This window comes from Ylistrum balloti, unplaced genomic scaffold, assembly GCF_031769215.1.
Source record: "Ylistrum balloti isolate Yb309-2 unplaced genomic scaffold, AGI_CSIRO_Ybal_v1 Utg370368, whole genome shotgun sequence".
Lineage (NCBI taxonomy): Eukaryota > Metazoa > Mollusca > Bivalvia > Pectinida > Pectinidae > Ylistrum > Ylistrum balloti.
In genome coordinates, this window is record NW_026782259.1 from 484507 (window position 1) to 507199 (window position 22693).

Here is a 22693-nt window from a genome sequence, read left to right on the forward strand (position 1 = left end):
GAACAACGTAGAGACAAAAATCAAGAACTGTATCTAATGAATGATTACGGTTCGGAAAAGCAGCTCCAGGCGTCGTTCTTGACAAACTTTCTGATGGTCTTAATTTCATATCTTAAAATTTTGATCTACTCGAATACAAGTTATGGGACCAAATATTTGGTCTTATTCGAGTTTTCAATGTTTGGATATTAGCGTTTTGTCTGACGATGAAAAATAAGGTTATGTGCTGTATTAAACTCACAGCTGAAGTAGGCAAAATCCTGATGACATGATTGTGCGGTTCATGGTAGCAAATTTAACGACAAACCAATAGATGTATCGTATCAAAGATATTTCCGTAATGAAAATTAATAGAAACTTACTTCAATTTCGGTTTCCAAATTTGCAGAAATTGAAAAAATAAACCCAAAGATTCATTCACGCCAAATTCAGGTCTTACGCCCGATATCTCCTTGACGACGAGACAGGTGAAACCATATTGTGTCTTTGCCTTTAAGATGGATCTCCGAAGATCTACAGCTGACTTAACGATCTATCCTTGTATATTACTAATTGGCATTGTTATCACCGAAGATAAAAAAAAGTAACATCATATTGTACATATTTTTTTTCTTTTGGAAGACATATACAGGCAGATTAATGATATTTTATTGACGAAATTAAAGACACGGGATTGGATTTTTTTACGAAGATAAAGTTAAATGAACGCCAAGTCATTATCTCCCGATGTCTCTAGATCTGTAACCACGGGATCCGCCGTTGCTATGGTCGATGATCCATTCCGACGCTGGTCTGGTGTTGGTGTGAGTAGAGTGAATCCACGAGGTTCCGGTGTTGGTTCGGACAACACGGAGAGTTGTGATCCCGACAAATCTATGGGTGAAACACACCCGCTAGCACGTGAGGCATATGGCGGGGGCGGGGACGTGGGTAAGTGTGACTGGTCGGTGTTGTACGCTTCTGAAGGAAGGTGTTGTGACGTTCTTCTGTGACTAATAGCTCCAGGTATTACCAGTGACGGCCGTTGTTGCCAGGCCCTGGACGGAGAATACACTGGACATGTCCTTACCGCCTGTGAGTAGTCAGGTGGTTTCGGTTCTGTTGGATTCAGAAAGTGAAATCAGAGTTAAAACAGTTAAAACGCTGATATACTCTTAATGATAGATACGGTTGTCGAGATCAAAAGTAGATCTTAACCTACAGCCCCAACCCTCATACACGCTCTAATCCCTGAAAGAATCCAGCCACTACAGCGACTGAAAGGTTTCTGAAAATAGTAACAATGACCTTGACCTTCACCCTACATCCATAAATCCTGGACTCTGACTCACATACTTATTATTGATCAGAATTATTCCAAGAATGAAACCATTACAACCTTAGCAAGGAGCTTCTCAAAATAGTGACGATAACCCACAACTATAATTCTTTCCTTAAAATAGTAACTGTGACCTTGAACTTCACCCTACGACCATAAATCTTGGACTCGTACTCAACATATCCTTTGTAAATTTTTGTTATTGATCAGAATCTTTCCTGTACTGAAACCACTTGCACGCTAACAAGGAGCTTCTCAAAATAGTGATGATAACCCACAACTACAATTCTTTTATTAAAATAGTAACGATGACCTTGACATTGACCATATGGCTGAAACTCCAAGTCACATGAGATATGAGAATTGTTATTGAATGAATTTTGATGAACTTCCCTCAAGGAGAAGGGCTGTTACATCTTTGATATTGATATTTGGCATTGAGTAAGTCAGTAGACCTACGTCATACGATGATATACCTATATCCCCCGCGACTTCTAAACCCGAGGAAATTACCAATGACGTTCCGATACACCACTGAGCAGACGGCCAGGCCAAATGTTGATAGAAGTATGATTGATGACATGACACGTGTTACACAATGAATCCTGGCTTAACGACTATGTAAATTACAAACAGGCTTTCTAAAACAATATCAAATTCAGAATATCAAAGCATGCAGGTTGAACGTTAAAAGGATAAATTATTTAACGTGTCATCCCTTCCACCATTCAGTTCTATAAATGTTTTGTCTAAATCACTCGTATCAACATTTTACTACGTTTAGCAATATGGCGTTTTGGTGTACTTACGGAATTGTGGTAGATGGTTCTCGGTGTCCGAGAGTGCGGTCAGTGATGTCTGCTTGCGATTTTTAACACATGTTTTAATGATGATAACGAGACAGATGCCGGTGAGAATAAAGATAGGAAGACCAACAAATACACCAATGAGAATGACGACAAGAAAATTGACGCAACACAGGTCCGAGTCTTTTGTCAACCTCTGCATGTTATTGGGGATACAACACCCACCAACCTCACAGTACTGGGTAATCGTTGAACTTTGTGACGTCGCTTCACAATTCTCCCCACCAATTGCATCTGGAACGAGAGACAAAAGTGCTTTCTAATTGAAAATGTCCAATTTTTATATTTCTTATGGTAACATAGAATGTAGTGACAATTTTTACACAGTATGACTTTCTGTACGAGTTTGGTCTAGTGTTAAACATAAAGTGTTTTTACTAAGCATTTCCCGTAATTGTTCAACTACACCGGGTAATCAGGTGGTGAACTGTCAATGGCGGAGGTTGGCTGTTACTTTGTGGGTAGTGATATATCAGCCCCTGAGACTGGCCCCAAACTTCCAGCTGGTGTGTTCTATCGGTCCCTAAAGTTGGCTGTTACGTTGTAGGTGGTAGAGCTAACCTGTAGTCTTGAATCTAATGTAATGCTGAAGTTTACCAAAACATAACAGCTCACCCTCAGGATGGTCTTGAAGTTATCCCTGATGATGTAGTTGATGGAATATTTCAGAAGGGTTATCAGTCCCTGATATTGGTTGGTACCTTTCAGCAGGGTTATCAGTCCCTGAAGTTGGTGGAATATTTCAGAAGGGTTATCAGTCCCTGATGTTGACCGCAACCTTGTCTGCGGCGTGCCTCTCTGACAAGACTTTCCTAAAATACCACTTTAGGAACAGATGCAGTGTCAACTGTAAATTCGTTCTGTTATAGGTGGAAAGCGCCCAGTTTTGCTTTATTCACACAATCTTTAGAAACAATATGATTCCTAGACAGAAGAATTCACCAGTAAATCCAGTGAAAAATGTTACCACTCGACTCTGATGTTTTTGAATAATTTTACAATGATTCCTCATAAAACGATTATTTAAAGTAATTTGATTGGTTAAAATCAACATCGGTCAGATGTCGCATCAATTGATAATTTATTTACAAGTTACTGGTATGTCTCTGAATGAATTCCGATTTATTACGGTGGGGGCAAATATTCAGATATTGAATACAAAACTTCACGTAACTGGTATTGCGAATTCGAAATAAATCTCAATATCATCTCGAGTAGCTTCTGATAACACAAATATCACATTTCCGTCAATGAAATGTGGAGACATGAGTGTATTGGATGTCATTTTACATCCAGATCGCAAAACCTTAATTTGTTAAAATAGAATTCGATCGTTTTAAAAGGAAATGGGGGGAAATTTGACCCGTGAAAATAATCAGTTGTACAATAATCTCATCACAGATAGCTTCTCACACAACAAAGATGGTCTTACGATCTGAAAATACCGTTAAGTCGCTTATTTTCGAGAGAATGATATTTTCGCTATTTCACGGTACATTTACATAAACGCTAAAACTTAATCCGTGAAAAAGTGTGACACATGTGTGTATTAGATGCCATTTTACAGCCAGATCGCGAAAATCTTAATTTGTTACAGTTTTATTTCCAAGTTTTTAAGAAAATCGCGAAAAAATTGAACGCGTGAAAATGAACAGATCTACGATAATCTCATCTCAGGTAGCTTCTGACACAACAAAGATGGTCTTACAATCAGAAAATAACTTCATTTGGAGTAGCATCTGACAACACAAAGATGGTATTGAGTTTTTTTAGATGGGAATACGATCAACAACAACGGATACAACAGGTATATTAATGAGCATCTCAAACTTCATATAAAAAAAAATATTTCCCAACCAGATCACTGTAACGACCGTAAAACATCCAAACCATTTTCATCAACCTGCATAGATCGCTCTACTGAGTCTGTCTATCAGTTGGTGTCATCGAGCAGGAAAACCACGATATTGAGAACAGGACTTTGAATATCGAATGAACTGATACGGTTTCCACCTAAAACAATCATTATGACCTCAAGAGTATTACTTCTTAGTGTTTAACTAGTAATTGCTTCGTCCTTAGTTCATAAAGTTATTCATACATAGAGACATGTTCAAGCATTTTTACCACGAAACCAGATTAAACGGAACGAAATCTTAGAAGGGCACTGTGGATTTCAAATTTCAGTAACGAGATATTGTGGTCAATCATTTGGATTCCTTTGTCTCCGGTTCCAAAGGGGAAACACGTGATTACACACCGTAATGACGTCATTGTAAATGCTTTCCTTTCATCTGGTTCTGGAGGAGAGGACTTTGACAACTAATAAGAGATCACTATGGATTAGACTAGTAGCGTGTAGTGTCAGAACTAATGAGTTCTCTTCAGAATACAAACGTAATACATACAGGATATATCAAGAGCGTGAAAATAAAGTTTGCTTTGATTTTGTAGACATTGTTTGGAAATGAAAGATATAAATATTGTAATTTTTACTATGTTTATGGATTTTTTTTGTATTGAAATGATTGCGATATTTGTAACCTCAAAGTATATAATTTGAAATATTACTGATCAAATCGTCTTAGACATGCTAACAGAACATACACTAAAACAGCAGAAAAAAACAAATGAAGATTATAAAATATAATATAAATAGACTTACCATGTATAAAATTCGACAGTAAAACAACATAAAGTAAAATATTCTCCATACGATAGTATTCACAAGTCAAATCTATGTTGTTCACACTAACAGCAACGTATATATAAAGCTTAGTGTATATGTTCTAACGCTATACATTGAATCTCTACTGCAATACAAGATATCAAAATTCTCACTAATCCCCGTCTGCACTAAACAAGGTTGTATACAAGCTGTTTTGAATGGGGTGTAAGGTTGACTGACCCTATGACGTAAAAAATCCCGGTCTCAGTAGAGAAATATAACAGATTTGATTAACATAACTCGTAAATCCCGGACAGGGTTTTAATTCTGTAATAGGTTCGTACCAGAATGTATTCAATAGATATCTGATACATATGAAAATTCACTACTCTGTCATTGTGTACTGTAGTGTAATTCCATTATAAACTCAGAAATGGAAAAACAACTTAAACATACACATCAATCAACTTCTGTATCATACTCCTTCACATCTCGGACGAGTCCTAGAGGGACGTAACAACTGTAGGATGTGGTTTAATTCATTGTTTGACTCTATCTTATGTCGCTATTTACGGTCTCTTTTTCAGTCTTTAAAGATGTCAGTATTAACTTTATGAAGCATATGTATATAATTACATGTGTTTACTGTTTGTAAATAATATGTGATGCCTGATCCTATCTGGATCGTAGATATGCATGTTTACCTCTAATTATCTAATGTATCTAAATGTATACAGAATATCACTTTAAGGTACACCCACGTCAAGTAGCATGTGTCTGGTCATTGTATAATGGTATATATACAGCTTATTCATTCATTTCGCGGACTTAATGCCCCGGCTTCCGGGCTTCCAACATATGTGAAAATGCACCGAGAAAAGTGATTCACTTGAGAATGGGAAAAATGAATGTATATAGCTACATACAGGTATCACATCATAGTATTGAACATCAAGTGATTCATTATTATAGATGATTTCAGTTAGGGAAAGCTCGCTGGATTAAAGAACATGTTTGAATAGAAATTGGCTGTTTATTTTATTCATCGACTATTGAAATTTGCCTTCAAATATGAACATATTCCAAACCAAATATTTGGTCCTAGGTCCAAGGTGGGTATGAAAACGCCCACTCCACAGATATCTTTTGTCCTTGGTGGGTATAAGAGCGCCAATTCCACAGATATCTTTGGTCCTAGGTTAGGTATAAAAACGCCAACCCTATTTATATCTTTGGTCCTAGGTTAGGTATAAAAACGCCAACCCTATTTATATCTTTGGTCCTAGGTTAGGTATAAAAACGCCAACCCTATTTATATCTTTGGTCCTAGGTTAGGTATAAAAACGCCAACCCTATTTATATCTTTGGTCCTAGGTTAGGTATAAAAACGCCAACCCTATTTATATCTTTGGTCCTAGGTTAGGTATAAAAACGCCAACCCTATTTATATCTTTGGTCCTAGGTTAGGTATAAAAACGCCAACCCTATTTATATCTTTGGTCCTAGGTTAGGTATAAAAACGCCAACCCTATTTATATCTTTGGTCCTAGGTTAGGTATAAAAACGCCAGCCCTAATTATATCTTTGGTCCTAGGTTAGGTATAAAAACGCCAACCCTATTTATATCTTTGGGTTAGGTATAAAAACGCCAACCCTATTTATATCTTTGGTCCTCCTAGGTAGGTATAGTCCTAGGTATAAAAACGCCTATTTAACCCTATTTATATCTTAGGTCCTAGGTTAGGTATAAAAACGCCAACCCTATATTATATCTAGGTTAGGTATAAAAACGCCAACCCTATTTATATCTTTGGTCCTAGGTTAGGTATAAAAACGCCAACCCTATTTATATCTTTGGTCCTAGGTTAGGTATAAAAACGCCAACCCTATTTATATCTTTGGTCATAGGTTAGGTATAAAAACGCCAACCCTATTTATATCTTCGGTCCTAGGTTAGGTATAAAAACGCCAACCCTATTTATATCTTTGGTCATAGGTTAGGTATAAAAACGCCAACCCTATTTATATCTTCGGTCCTAGGTTAGGTATAAGAAAGCCCACCCCACAAATATAACAACTATTATTGGCCGAAGAATCTTGCATAATTCAAAATACAAAATAAAAACACTACTGCATGTAAACAATAAGTTGAGACTGCATTGCACTGGTGCTGTCTGCTTGGTTACTGTCGTCATACAGAAATTAATAAGGTTAACATTGAGGAAGAGGTGAAGCGCGGACCCTGTCAACTCTCTACTTTTTATGTTGTCCGAGAGAACCTAACGAAATAACCTCATTTAGCCTTTTAGATAAGCTTTTATAACATTATTTACATATTATCGGAAACTGTTCTCATCGTCATGATTGATTGATTTTGTTTTTGTTTTTTTAGTATGGTTCATTGGTAATACCAGATATAACACTGCAGAAGTCGCTTCATGGTGACCCATTGAACAACAAGAATTTTGACAAATACAAATAGTAACGTTACAAGATTGAACTGTCTGTTTAAGACACGCTCAGAATCTCAAAGAACGAGTACGACAGGCATATTGCTGTCTATTAACCTACAATTAAAATGAGATGGTCACCACGTGACGTCAGTAACTATTGAATGGGAAGATTAATTTTTTTTCGAGGTGATGATAATAACACGTCAGTTATATTTTAGCGTCTATTAACATGATTGCCTTTCTTGCTTAACTTTTTTACACCATAAATAGAGTATGGAACACTCCATTGTTTGTGCACCATTACGTAATTCCCCCGTAATAAATTGCTATTTAAGTTGACACCCGACATAAAAAACAAATGCCTGACTGTATGTATGTTTTCAAGATTGTGAGTTTTCCATCTCTGTGTAGTAACAAACTGCTTCCCACTGTGTTTAGTTGATTTAGTAATGTACGAGTTGTTCCGAATATCACGCTTTTCATTATAAATGCCGAGACCTGATGGTATTCGAGAGATCAGTTTGATGAAGACTATGGAGAAGTTTTATGGTTGTCATCCTGATTTGACTTGAAAATATTTCCTCGTTCTGTATGTAATTGGGTGTGCTCAATGTCACTGTGTATGCCTTGTTATTACATATATTAATACTGTTTTACAAAAAGCTAAACCACTAGGACTGACCAAGATTTGCGAGGCAAATGTCGTTGATAAAGCAAAGAACGCTTAAGCGTACGAGACACCTGGTCTTCAATTCTCCGTCTAGTTTTTACAAGTGTTTTCGTAGTTACCTATCATTTGTTCTTATTTTCAATTTGATTTATCGAGTGGTTGCACACCAGTAAAGTTTGTACGATGCAAACTCGAAAGCTTGTACAAAAGACATGTAAGGAATAAGAAATTCTGATACTCAACTCCGTGATCTTTCGTAAATGGTACTTATTATCATGAGAGCAAATAATTTGCACTGATGTTTAGTATGATACCCTAGAGGGCTTTTATGCCAATGACTTACAACCGAGTTTTTATTTGACAATGATATCACCGAAGGGAAGCTTCAGGGGACCATCGCTTGATATTAACGGTGTAACAACGTATTTATCAAATATCTATAAAAAGTGATAAAAATACAATTACTATTGTAAAGATATAGCCATACAATGATATACATGACGCAATGGTATTTCCTCGGGAGTTAGTGTAATGGAAATGTTACAGGAAATACCTTCGGCAGTTCTCTATTTTTAGCAGTCCCGGCATGGTACGTGAACTTCACGGCACATGCAGACAATTGCAATTTGTCCTCGGGTGAAGATGTTTCGTACATAAATCACACTTCATCGCACTTTAAGAATTACATAAATTAGCCTTAACGAATCAAATTTAAGGAAAAATCGTACTAATTAACATATGTGTTAACCATCTGTCATTTTATAGAAGATAGGATATGGTGAGTTACTACTGATACACAGAATACCGGGTGAGGTGAGTTGACATTTCTGTAGTCCACTTGACCAGAACATACCTTGTGTTTAATTCATTATTTACCTCTACTATTTCTTATTCATCTTTTTTATTTAAAAAGTGTTATTCATTTGTGTATGTAATGTGTGACCCAAACACTCTGAATAAAATGAATATTGTACCGTTTTGTCTGGCATTCTTTAAGTTTGATTCATTATTTGGCTTTACATTTTCTGTTTCTAAATCGGTATTGAAAAGAAGGTACCAATTATTTGTGTGTCGATCGTACAACCCTTTAACACGTCTTTTGTGTGATACTATATACTCGAGTACCAATTCTTCCTGTTCGGAACTTGTACGTGGGAAAATTGTGTGATTACTTTTCCAATAACAATATTAGAAGACAAAATATAACACGCCGAATATATAGTTTGAAATTACATGCATTTAAATGTGTGTAGAATTCAGCTAAATATCCGTCCTTATTAATTTTAAAGTATTGGATAGAGATTAACACACGCTGAAATTAAACCAACGCTCGACATACATCTCATCATCTCTTAACCAACGCTCGACATACATCTCATCATCTCTTAACCAACGCTCGACATACATCTCATCATCTCTTAACCAACGCTCGACATACATCTCATCATCTCTTAACCATCGTTTGACATACATCTCATCATCTCTTAACCAACGCTCGACATACATCTCATCATCTCTTAACCATCGTTTGATATACATCTCATCATCTCTTAACCATCGTTTGACATACATCTCATCATCTCTTAACCATCGTTTGACATACATCTCATCATCTCTTAACCAACGCTCGACATACATCTCATCATCTCTTAACCATCGTTTGACATACATCTCATCATCTCTTAACCATCGTTTGATATACATCTCATCATCTCTTAACCATCGTTTGACATACATCTCATCATCTCTTAACCAACGCTCGACATACATCTCATCATCTCTTAACCATCGTTTGACATACATCTCATCATCTCTTAACCATCGTTTGACATACATCTCATCATCTCTTAACCAACGCTCGACATACATCTCATCATCTCTTAACCATCGTTTGACATACATCTCATCATCTCTTAACCATCGTTTGACATACATCTCATCATCTCTTAACCAACGCTCGACATACATCTCATCATCTCTTAACCAACGCTCGACATACATCTCATCATCTCTTAACCATCGTTTGACATACATCTCATCATCTCTTAACCAACGCTCGACATACATCTCATCATCTCTTAACCATCGTTTGACATACATCTCATCATCTCTTAACCAACGCTCGACATACATCTCATCTCTTAACCATCGTTTGACATACATCTCATCATCTCTTAACCATCGTTTGACATACATCTCATCATCTCTTAACCAACGCTCGACATACATCTCATCATCTCTTAACCATCGTTTGACATACATCTCATCATCTCTTAACCATCGTTTGACATACATCTCATCATCTCTTAACCAACGCTCGACATACATCTCATCATCTCTTAACCATCGTTTGATATACATCTCATCATCTCTTAACCAACGCTCGACATACATCTCATCATCTCTTAACCATCGTTTGACATACATCTCATCATCTCTTAACCAACGCTCGACATACATCTCATCATCTCTTAACCAACGCTCGACATACATCTCATCATCTCTTAACCATCGTTTGACATACACCCCATCATTTTAAAGTTCGAGGAATACAGAGGTGTGCTAAAGATTTGTTTCATTTTAGCTATATTGTGATGTTCAATATTTTAATGGAATTCAGTTATGGAACTTTATACTGCCGCGTTGTGGAATTTAATCAGAAAGAACAGCCCCGACGCCAGATACTGTCAGGGGATTCATTATCGGCAACATTAAAGCCAAATATCGTGTTATGCCATTGAGTATAATGCAAAATCTCTGATGATAAAAGTCAAATAAGCAGCTGAACCGGCTTGAACTTGTCCCCGACGGTTAGGAAACCACATAAGTTTGAAGTTCGAGCGTCCGAATCTGATCATTGCAATGGAACAGTTAATCAACACTGAAGCGTTTAGATGAAGTATTTATCAAACAGGTTTACTATAGAGAAGTTTCCCCGATATATCAGGCGCTTGGGTTTACATCAGATCACCAAGCCTTACTAGTCCTACATCAAAGCGACTGGATCAACAAGCCTTACTAGTCCTACATCAAAGTGACTTGATCACCAAGTCTTACTAGTCCTACATCAAAGTGACTGGATCACCAAGTCTTACTAGTCCTACATCAAAGTGACTGGATCACCAAGCCTTACCGGTCCTACATCAAAGTGACTGGATCACCAAGTCTTACTAGTCCTACATCAAAGTGACTGGATCACCAAGCCTTACCGGTCCTACATCAAAGTGACTTGATCACCAAACCTTACCGGTCCTACATCAAAGTGACTTGATCACCAAACCTTATCACCAAGTCTTACTAGTCCTACATCAAAGTGACTGGATCACCAAGTCTTACTAGTCCTACATCAAAGTGACTGGATCACCAAGCCTTACCGGTCCTACATCAAAGTGACTGGATCACCAAGCCTTACTAGTCCTACATCAAAGTGACTGGATCACCAAGCCTTACCGGTCCTACATCAAAGTGACTGGATCACCAAACCTTACTAGTCCTACATCAAAGTGACTGGATCACCAAGTCTTACCAGTCCTACATCAAAGTGACTAAGTCACCAAGCCTTGTTAGTCCTACATCAAAGTGACATGATCACCAAGCCTTACCGGTCCTACATCAAAGTGACTGGATCACCAAGTCTTACTAGTCCTACATCAAAGTGACTGGATCACCAAGTCTTACTAGTCCTACATCAAAGTGACTGGATCACCAAGCCTTACCGGTCCTACATCAAAGTGACTGGATCACCAAGTCTTACTAGTCCTACATCAAAGTGACTGGATCACCAAGTCTTGCAAGTCCTACATCAAAGTGACATGATCACCAAGCCTTACCGGTCCTACATCAAAGTGACTGGATCACCAAGCCTTACCGGTCCTACATCAAAGTGACTGGATCACCAAGTCTTACTAGTCCTACATCAAAGTGACTGGGTCACCAAGCCTTGTTAGTCCTACATCAAAGTGACATGATCACCAAGCCTTACCGGTCCTACATCAAAGTGACTGGATTACCAAGTCTTACTAGTCCTACATCAAAGTGACTGGATCACCAAGCCTTACCGGTCCTACATCAAAGTGACTGGATCACCAAGTCTTACTAGTCCTACATCAAAGTGACTGGATCACCAAGCCTTACCGGTCCTACATCAAAGTGACTGGATCACCAAGTCTTACTAGTCCTACATCAATGTGACTGGATCACCAAGCCTTACCGGTCCTACATCAAAGTGACTGGATCACCAAGTCTTACTAGTCCTACATCAAAGTGACTGGATCACCAAGCCTTACCGGTCCTACATCAAAGTGACTGGATCACCAAATCTTACTAGTCCTACATCAAAGTGACTGGATCACCAAGCCTTACCGGTCCTACATCAAAGTGACTGGATCACCAAGTCTTACCAGTCCTACATCAAAGTGACTGGATCACCAAGTCTTACCAGTCCTACATCAAAGTGACTGGATCACCAAGCCTTACCGGTCCTACATCAAAGTGACTGGATCATCAAGTCTTACTAGTCCTACATCAAAGTGACCTGTATACTTATGGACCTCTCAGTATAACAAAGAATTACCAAAACATCTGTTCCTTGATGAAAGTAATCATGTATTCTGTCGTTTTGTCAATACACTATTTCGGTGAACGTACGTAACCAGACATTAACTGCTTATTTGTTCTGAGATATTTCCTTAAGTCTACCTCAATTAACTGGTATCGAGGCATCACACCAGCGTCACTCTTATTGCTTATTTTGCGTTCATTTTTGCTATAGACTATATTTCGTTATAATGTATATAAATAAAATATTTATTTCGACATATCAGGATTGTATTTTGGGGTTAGATCATATCTCTGTAATTAAATGAAATATTAAGACCCTATTTAACTTTGTAACCCATCGCGAGATCTGCTGTGATTATCACTTGAGAAGGCTTGGTATTGTGATGTACAACGAGTGTACCTTTAAAGTTTAGCCACCGCTGGACGGATTTAGATGGCTTCTCCAGATATTACACATACATTGGATATCAGATATTGGAGCGTGGAAGTACTAGTACACCACACTATTTAACCGACGCAAGTTGACTTTTAACAAATATGGATTCCACCAGTGTACGTAAGTTGACCATAACTCGCTTTTTTTTTTTTTTTTAAAATGTCGTATCCTGCATGTCATGTTTTATTTCATTCTAATCACGACACAGAAAATTACAGATGTATCCTACCTGACATCATCTGATATATGAAAATTACGAAATTTATTGAACCATGGAGCTAGTATACCTCTCCATCTTGATATTTACATTTCTTTTGATCAATTTTTCCCCATATCAACTCCAAGGTACAAAATTGTAGGCCTTTAGCATCACTGAAGAGTCCTAGCAGGACAAACGGCTGTATCATGTAGCATCACTGACGAGTCCTAGAAGGACAAACAGCTGTATGATGAAGCATCACTGACGAGTCCTAGAAGGACAAACAGCTGTATGATATAGAATCACTGACGAGTCCTAGAAGGACAAAACTGCTGTATTGTGTAGCATCACTGACGAGTCCTAGAAGGACAAACGGCTGTATCATGTAGCATCACTGACGAGTCCTAGAAGGACAAAACAGTTGTATGCTGTAGCACCACTGACGAGTCCTAGAAGGACGAAACAGTTGTATGATGTAACATCACTGGCGAATCCTAGAAGGACAAAACAGCTGTATTATGTAACATCACTGGCGAGTCCTAGAAAGACAAAACCGCTGTATGCTGTAGCATCACTGACGAGTTATAGAAGGACAAAACAGCTGTATTATGTAACATCACTGGCGAGTCCTAGAAAGACAAAACCGCTGTATGCTGTAGCATCACTGACGAGTTATAGAAGGGTAAACAGCTGTATTATGTAACATCACTGGCGAATCCTAGAAGGACAAAACAGCTGTATGATGTAGCATCACTGACGAGTCCTAGAAGGACAAAACAGCTGTATGATGTAGCATCACTGACGAGTCCTAGAAGGACAAAACAGCTGTATGATGTAGCATCATCACGTAGAAGGTGAAAACGACTGTATGATGTATCAACACTGACGAGTTATAGAAGGACAAACAGCTGTAAAACACTGCTGTAGGTGAAAACGACTGTATGATGCATCACTGACGAGTTATAGAAGGACAAACAGTTGTATGTAACATGTAGAAGGACAAAACATCACTGTAGCATCACGACGAGTCCTAGAAGGACAAAACAGCTGTATGATGTAACAACACTGGCGAGTCCTAGAAGGACAAAACAGCTGTATGATGTAACATCACTGACGAGTCGTAGAAGGTGAAAACGACTGTATGATGTATCAACACTGACGAGTTATAGAAGGACAAACAGTTGTATGATGTAACATCACGGACGAGTCCTAGAAGGACAAAACAGTTGTATGCTGTAGCATCACTGACGAGTCCTAGAAGGACAAAACAGCTGTATGATGTAGCATCACTGACGAGTCGTAGAAGGTGAAAACGACTGTATGATGTATCAACACTGACGAGTTATAGAAGGACAAACAGTTGTATGATGTAACATCACTGACGAGTCCTAGAAGGACAAACAGCTGTATGATGTAGCATCACTGACGAGTCCTAGAAGGACAAAACTGCTGTATTGTGCAGCATCACTGACGAGTCCTAGAAGGACAAAACTGCTGTATTGTGTAGCATCACTGACGAGTCCTAGAAGGACAAAACAGCTGTATGATGTAGCATCACTGACGAGTCCTAGATGGACAAAACAGCCGTATGATGCAGTTTAATTCATTGTTTGACTCTATTCTAAATTCGTATTAAAATTGTTTTGCCTGTGTCTTTTGTATAGCTTTAAATAGTTTGATAATTGCTCCTTAGAAGAAAATGGACGTAATTATTCACATATAACAATACTTTTTTAAGATTATTTTCCCCAATCATAATAAGTTGCTGTTTAACCATCATTCAAGTGTACATACCATCATATGTACCGTAAGTAGAGGATTTAGTATGACTACTGCAATGAGTAGGGTCTGTCAAATTGCTCAGGAGTTATCAAGTGTTTTTCAAAATAACAAATTAAAGTTTTGTTCAATGACTATTAGTAAAATGCTATGAAACTGTGGACACGATTACTTAAAGGTAGATTCAACACACCACAAATTCATTCCAAATCCTATGTTTTATCACGTCCATTTTGAAACAATACGATTTTAACAAACGGACATTTGATGTTTAACAGACAGTTAAATAATTTTTTTATGAATGAATTTAGTACTCGCGTATTTAACGAGTTAAGTGTCCTATGGTGTTAAACAATAACACAATTAATGTAGAACATTTACAACGGGTACAATAGTCTATGTCTGTTTAACATAGTCCTCTTTTGTTTTACAGCACGTGTTCAACGATCTGTAACATAGGAGTTCAATCGTACTGTAGTTAATTAACCACCCTGAGTTAAAAAAAAAAGAAAGAAAAAATAACATTGTTACGTTTATCAAAGTAAAAGTGATAAAGACATACACACTTGTTCGTGTGTTTCAACAGGACAAAACTCATTTATCGGCCAGGTTGCACATGCTTTATCGCTTTCAAAACTGGACAGATCTGTTGTAAAGCTGAAACCCCTGCTAAAACCTCTTTTATATCTCGTATACAATCTCTACGGGTCGTGCTTTAAAATACCCGTATTGTAGTAGATCAGGGCAAATTGTGACGATTTTAAATTAGTGGGTACGTATGGGTCACATTGACGTCACATGATCAACGAATGATACGAATATTTAATTTTTGGTCAATATTCTGTCGGCTTGTTTTGGGATTCCTTTGGAGCAGATATGGAAGTTAAACGCCATTATTATCAGGTAGATTGTCTGAGAATTTATTCTTTTTTTTTTCTATTTCATTTTTGTTTTTTAGAAGATTCTGTAAAAAAATTGTATCCCTGTACAAAGTATATATACCTGTATGTTAGTCATGTGTTGATTTCTCACTTAGACATATATATTGATAATACGGGGAATGTATGTGTTTGTATGGTATAAGTTATTGACATACTGAAAACATCTCAGAATCTTAATATATAAATGTCGTTGCAAATTATGTAAACGTAATTTAAGGATACTTTCATCCCTTTAGAAGTCTTTTTTTATAATAAACCATCCTGGTGTTAGTATGGTATTGTATAGACTCTATAAGATTTTGTGATTTTGTGCTATGTGAGAGGAGGGTAAGTATATGTTGTCAATTTAAGTGTGTCTTGATCATCAAAATGTTTGTTAAGAGTAGAACAGGAAGCACGTGTATGTATGATTTGTTAAAATACGTATGTGCACGTAACTTTAAAGTTTTGTGAAAAAATGTTATACTTATCTTGAGTGAGAAACAAACTTTTGAGAGGGCTATTGAATACGAATACACTACATAATACCCGATAAACATGTCAGGTATAAGTCAGAAGTAAGTATAAACATATGTCAGGTGTAAGTATAAACATATGTCAGGTGTAAGTATAAACATGTGTCAGGTATAAGTATAAACATATGACAGGTATAAGTATAAACATATATCAGGTGTAAGTATAAACATAAGTCAGGTGTAAGTATGACAGGTGTAAGTATAAACATAAGTCAGGTGTAAGTATGACAGGTGTAAGTATAAACATATGTCAGGTGTAAGTATAAACATGTGTCAGGTATAAGTATAAACATATGACAGGTATAAGTATAAACATATATCAGGTGTAAGTATAAACATAATAGGTGTATCAGGTGTAAGTATAAACATAACATAAGTATCAGGTGTAAGTATAAACATATGTCAGGTGTAAGTATGACAGGTGTAAGTATAAACATAAGTCAGGTGTAAGTATGACAGGTGTAAGTATAAACATATGTCAGGTGTAAGTATAAACATATATCAGGTGTAAGTATAAACATAAGTCAGGTGTAAGTATAAACATATGTCAGGTGTAAGTATAAACATATGTCAGGTGTAAGTATAAACATAAGTCAGGTGTAAGTATGACAGGTGTAAGTATAAACATATGTCAGGTGTAAGTATAAACATATGTCAGGTGTAAGTATAAACATATGTCAGGTGTAAGTATAAACATATGTCAGGTGTAAGTATAAACATATGTCAGGTGTAAGTATAAACATATGTCAGGTGTAAGTATAAACATATGTCAGGTGTAAGTATAAACATATGTCAGGTATAAGTATAAACATATGTCAGGTATAAGTATAAACATATGTCAGGTATAAGTATGTCAGGAGTAAGTATAAACATGTGTCAGGTGTAAGTATAAACATATGTCAGGTGTAAGTATAAACATATGTCAGGTGTAAGTATAAACATATGTCAGGTGTAGGTATGTCAGGTGTAAGTATAAACATATGTCAGGTGTAAGTATAAACATATGTCAGGTCAGGAGTAAGTATAAACATATGTAAACATATGTCATAAGTATAAACATATGTCAGTTGTAATTATAAACATGTGTCATGTGTAAGTATAAACATGTGTCAGGTGTAAGTATAAACATATGTCAGGTGTAAGTATAAACATATGTCAGGTGTAAGTATAAACATATGTCAGGTGTAGGTATGTCAGGTGTAAGTATAAACATATGTCAGGAGTAAGTATAAACATATGTCAGGTGTAAGTATAAACATATGTCAGGTGTAAGTATTAACATATGTCAGGTGTAAGTATAAACATATGTCAGGTATAAGTATAAACATATGTCAGGTGTAAGTATAAACATATGTCAGGAGTAAGTATAAACATGTGTCAGGTGTAAGTATAAACATATGTCAGGTATAAGTATAAACATATGTCAGGTGTAAGTATAAACATATGTCAGGTGTAAGTATAAACATATGTCAGGTATAAGTATAAACATATGTCAGGTGTAAGTATAAACATATGTCAGGTGTAAGTATAAACATATGTCAGGTGTAAGTATAAACATATGTCAGGTGTAAGTATGACAGGTGTAAGTATAAACATATGTCAGGTATAAGTATAAACATATGTCAGGTATAAGTATGTCAGGAGTAAGTATAAACATGTGTCAGGTGTAAGTATAAACATATGTCAGGTGTAAGTATAAACATATGTCAGGTGTAAGTATAAACATATGTTAACTATAAGTATAAACATGTGTCAGGTGTAAGTATAAACATATGTCAGGTGTAAGTATAAACATATGTCAGGTATAAGTATAAACATATGTCAGGTGTAAGTATAAACATATGTCAGGTATAAGTATAAACATATATCAGGTGTAAGTATTAACATATATCAGGTATAAACATACGTCAACTGTCAGTATAAACCTATGTCAGGTGTAAGTATAAACATGTGTCAGGTGTCAGTATAAAGATGTGTCAGGTGTAAGTATAAACATATGTCAACTGTAAGTATGACATGTGTAAGTATAAACATATGTATTAACATATATCAGGTGTAAGTATAAACATATGTATAAACATATGACAGGTGTAAGTATAAACATATGTCAGGTGTAAGTATAAACATATGTCAGGTATAAACATAAGTCAGGTGTAAGTATAAACATATGTCAGGAGTAAGTATAAATAAACATATGTCTGGTGTAAGTATAAACATATGTCTGGTGTAAGTATAAACATATGTCAGGTGTAAGTATAAACATATGTCAGGTATAAACATAAGTCAGGTGTAAATATAAACATATGTCAGGTGTAAGAATGTCAGGAGTAAGTATAAACATATGTCAGGTGTAAGTAAAAGTCAGGATTCGCTTCAAATAATATCATCAAGGACAGGGGCAGGTTATCTAGACTAAGTTTCATATCAGAAGTGTCCAATTACAGATGACTAGATTGATAACAATTGTATTTTTATGAATATGATCTTTAATTTTGGTATCGTGTGAAATTAATGTATTTGCTAAAAATCATTGTTTAATATTCTGTTAATTACATTGTTATCTTTGTGATAGCGTATCATGGTACCTAGTTTACAAGATTGAGTTTTCTGTTTTTATTGGAAGAAACTCCCAAAGTATTATTTTTCACCGATAACAACAAAAGAATTAAAAATGATTTCACCGAAAAATTTCTTTTTATCATTAATATAGCTCTATATTTTACTGTTGAAATTACATTTTTCGTAATATCTGCTTTGTAAACTGTTGTCAGATCTCTTTTCTAAGTAATGTTCTATAAGTTTACCTTTTCTTTTCTCACATTTTAGTTACCTGACTGGTGGATCTAGATTCCTTCTGGAGTGACCATTTGTTACGGCAATGCGGTCAGATTGTTCAGACAAGCGGGATGTCACAGACGCTGATGAAAGTGATCAGTCAGCTCAACATTAATAAGACAGATAGAATATCTGGGTGACCATGAAGAAGTCCGTTGTCCGTGTACGGTTTTGTTGTAAGTGGATGTATTTGGCTATGCTTATTTTGCTAGCCATCTTGATTGGTCTCGAACTCCATGTATACGCGGAACTAAGGGCAAAAACTCTAGTACACAAATCGGGACGAGGCCGACGCCACAGAGAGATTGTTCGGACGAGTCATCGTTTAAAACGAAGAACTTTCGTATCAAAGGAATTGGAAAAAGAATTTGCCACTGGTGGAAATAAGGACAAGAAGACGAAGAAAAGGTTATTTCGTTCACGTCAAAGAGTGGAAGAAACCATTGAATTAATCCAAGATAGGATGAAAAATGGAAAAGGAGATTCCATTTATTGTGATGGAAATTTAGAAGTGTTTAATCTGGACATGGTCTACATGAAAAATGTGCTTGTAGATGCACGTCAACAGAAGAGTAAACCAAATGGAGGCGAAGATGTAAAAGAGGTTATGGGTCAGTCTGAAAGTGTGGAAGAAGTTACATTAAAACCGGGATTTTTCCGAATTCCTTGTGCATCAACACCGTTACTGAAATTTTCCACGAAGTCATATTTTTCGAAGTGGTACCTTACAGTTTCCGAAAGAGAAACTGAAATCCCTCCAAAATCCACCCATATATCTAATTTTACCGTTTTAATCAAAAGAGGAGACTACGCCAATATGTACTGGACGTTAATAGAATTATACAACACCTATCTGTCTATACGCTTATTCGGCAAAGATCCAAAAGAAACTACTGTCGTTTTTGTTGACGCACATCCATTAGGGAAGCTAGAAGATCTCTGGACTCTATTGTTCGGAAAAGTTATTCGAGTACGGAGCATGCGCGGTGATATATTTATAAAAGAAGTTGTCTGGGTGATTCCTTTATCAGCTTCGCCGATTGGCCAAGCCATTCAAAGTCTTCCCTTTCTACGTGATTTTAAAAGTGCACTTTATAAAGCTGCTGGGATTGATTCTATTGTTCCTGTATGTGATAAAGGAATTAGCAACACTATTATTACACTAATTCTAAGACACGATTACGTTGCACACCCACGAAACCCATCAGGGACTATTAAAAGGAAAATACAAAATGAGAAAGAGCTTATTAAACACTTAGATACAAAGTTTCCAGGAGGCCGTTTAAATGCTGTTCAATTGGATAAATTCTCTATCAAGGATCAAATTCTAATTATATACAACACTTCAGTTTTGATAGGAGTGCACGGTGCTGGTTTGGCGTACACTCTGCTTTTGCGTCCGGGTGCTACCATGCTTGAAATGTTTCCAGCGAGCTACAAAAAAATGCCGAACAATCATTTTCAACAGTTTGCGGAGTGGGGAGGGAGTTGGTATGAAAGGTGGTTCAGTAAGGATAAATCACGCTCGAATAACGAGTGGATTAAAATTCCAGTGGAAGTGCCTGAAAATATCATTCATCAATCCCTAAATCAGATGTGCAATATGACATCGCCATAACTTAATGATATCCTAACACCGGACTGATTTCCTTCACTTCATTGTCGATTTGATAAATATCTATGAGAGAAATAAAACAGCCTTATTTTAGTTTTATCATTATCAGCATACAGTTGTCATTATCGTCATGATGACTTTTTATTTCAGTGGTAAATAGTGTCGACTTGTGGTAAATAATAATTAGTTACTATCAAAATGATACAGTGCACAACACCAACGGTGCCAGATTCTAGAACGGATTTTATTTTTTGGTTAAAAAGATAAGGAAAAGAATTTAAGCGTGAAATATGTCACATTGTGTAACATTGGATACGCCAAATTAACACTATAGCAGACCAGGCTGGGTAGAAAACTATAAGATAATAACGACAAGTTAACCATGTCGTAATAGGACCTAAAAAAACAAAAAAACAAGCAGATTTACACTGAGATCCTGTAAAAAGTACCATAAGACCATGTGTTCTGAAGGAATAAACTATATAACTTTTATAACGACCACCAGCAGGCACACTAACTAGTATCACACACGTAAAACTATCCTCTATTCTAAACTATATAACTTTTATCAAGGATCCAGCACTTATCTTTAGAATGATATCTTACTTCAGATTAATTAAGAGGTCACAAGTGGTAATTAGCAATAAAATGGCATGACCTCCAGACCATCCATTTACACATCAAACTAGTGAAGAAGGATGGGAATGACTTGAAATCTAAAACCAGATATCCTCATTTAAAGATTTTAAATCTCCATATCTAGATTCATCAGTCATATTGATTAAATGGAAACTTTTCGCATTTCTTATTGTTTATTTTGAACTGATTTGATTTTTTCATGTTATTTTCATTTACTTACTGAATAGAGAAGACTTTTAGTATGTTGATTTCCTTTTTTACGTTTTGATTGTTAAAATTTTGAAATAAAATAGAATAATAAAATGTTTCATTACCGAGTACCTAACACTCCTTTAACACCAAATGATTTTTAAAGCTTCAAGCAATGAGAGAATGCGCCCACGAACATTTATGGTGGCTGATTCGGGATATCGTAATATCGCTTCGTTTAATGGGAAGCGAGATTGCGATATCACGATACCATGATAGCAAGAAACGATAACACGATAGCGCGATGCGAGACCACGATAGCGCATCGTGGTATCGTGATAGCGCATCGTGGTATCGCATCGTGGTGTCGTGGTATCGCAATCTCGCTTCCCATTAAACGAAGCGATATTACGATGTCCCGAATCAGCCACCATACATTTCATATAATATCGATGTTTTGACCTGATTTCAATCATAACTATACGGTGAACGTTTTGTCCAACGAAATGTGATCATGTGATACCGTCCAACGTCCTGTCACTAGTGTGATCATGTGATACCGTCCAACGTCCTGTCACTAGTTTGATCATGTGATACTGTCCAACATCCTGTCACTAGTTTGATCATGTGATACTGTCCAACATCCTGTCACTAGTGTGATCATGTGATACCGTCCAACATCCTGTCACTAGTTTGATCATGTGATACCGTCCAACATCCTGTTACTAGTTTGATCATGTGATACTGTCCAACGTCTTGTCACTAGTGTGATCATGTGATACCGTCCAACATCCTGTCACTAGTTTGATCATGTGATACTGCCCAACGTCTTGTCACTAGTGTAATCATGTGATACCGTCCAACATCCTGTCACTATTGTGATCATGTGATACCGTCCAACATCCTGTTACTTGTTTGATCATGTGATACAATGTCTATCACGAGGGATAACGGTTATAAGACAAAATGTGTTATTTTTTTCTTGTACGTATGAATGTTTACGATATGTA

The 22693-nt window shown here is 36.5% G+C and overlaps 2 protein-coding genes across 2 annotated transcripts; one reads left to right on the top strand and one right to left on the bottom strand.

The window, feature by feature from the left end:
• Nucleotides 1-697: 697 nt before the first annotated feature.
• LOC132553922 (uncharacterized) lies at nt 698-4898 on the bottom strand. The gene is made up of 3 exons (XM_060218212.1): nt 4850-4898; nt 2128-2418; nt 698-1098 (listed from the first exon to the last, which is right to left on the bottom strand). The coding sequence occupies exons 1-3, from the start codon at nt 4896-4898 to the stop codon at nt 698-700; spliced, it is 741 nt and encodes a 246-aa protein (XP_060074195.1).
• A 14484-nt stretch (nt 4899-19382) lies between these two features.
• On the top strand, nt 19383-20858 carry LOC132553950 (uncharacterized). Its single transcript, XM_060218245.1, has one exon. The coding sequence runs from the start codon at nt 19383-19385 to the stop codon at nt 20856-20858; it is 1476 nt and encodes a 491-aa protein (XP_060074228.1).
• The last annotated feature ends 1835 nt before the right edge of the window (nt 20859-22693 follow it).

What these genes read in the sequence shown, in the direction of transcription:
- LOC132553922 (XM_060218212.1), bottom strand. Translation starts at nt 4,898, where the DNA reads ATGGAGAATATTTTACTTTATGTTGTTTTACTGTCGAATTTTATACAT. An exon ending in ACTGTCGAATTTTATACATG is followed by an intron (nt 2,419 to 4,849) that starts GTAAGTCTATTT and finishes CTCTCGTTCCAG; the next exon opens with ATGCAATTGGTGGGGAGAAT. An exon ending in GAACCATCTACCACAATTCC is followed by an intron (nt 1,099 to 2,127) that starts GTAAGTACACCA and finishes TGAATCCAACAG; the next exon opens with AACCGAAACCACCTGACTAC.
- LOC132553950 (XM_060218245.1), top strand. Translation starts at nt 19,383, where the DNA reads ATGAAGAAGTCCGTTGTCCGTGTACGGTTTTGTTGTAAGTGGATGTAT.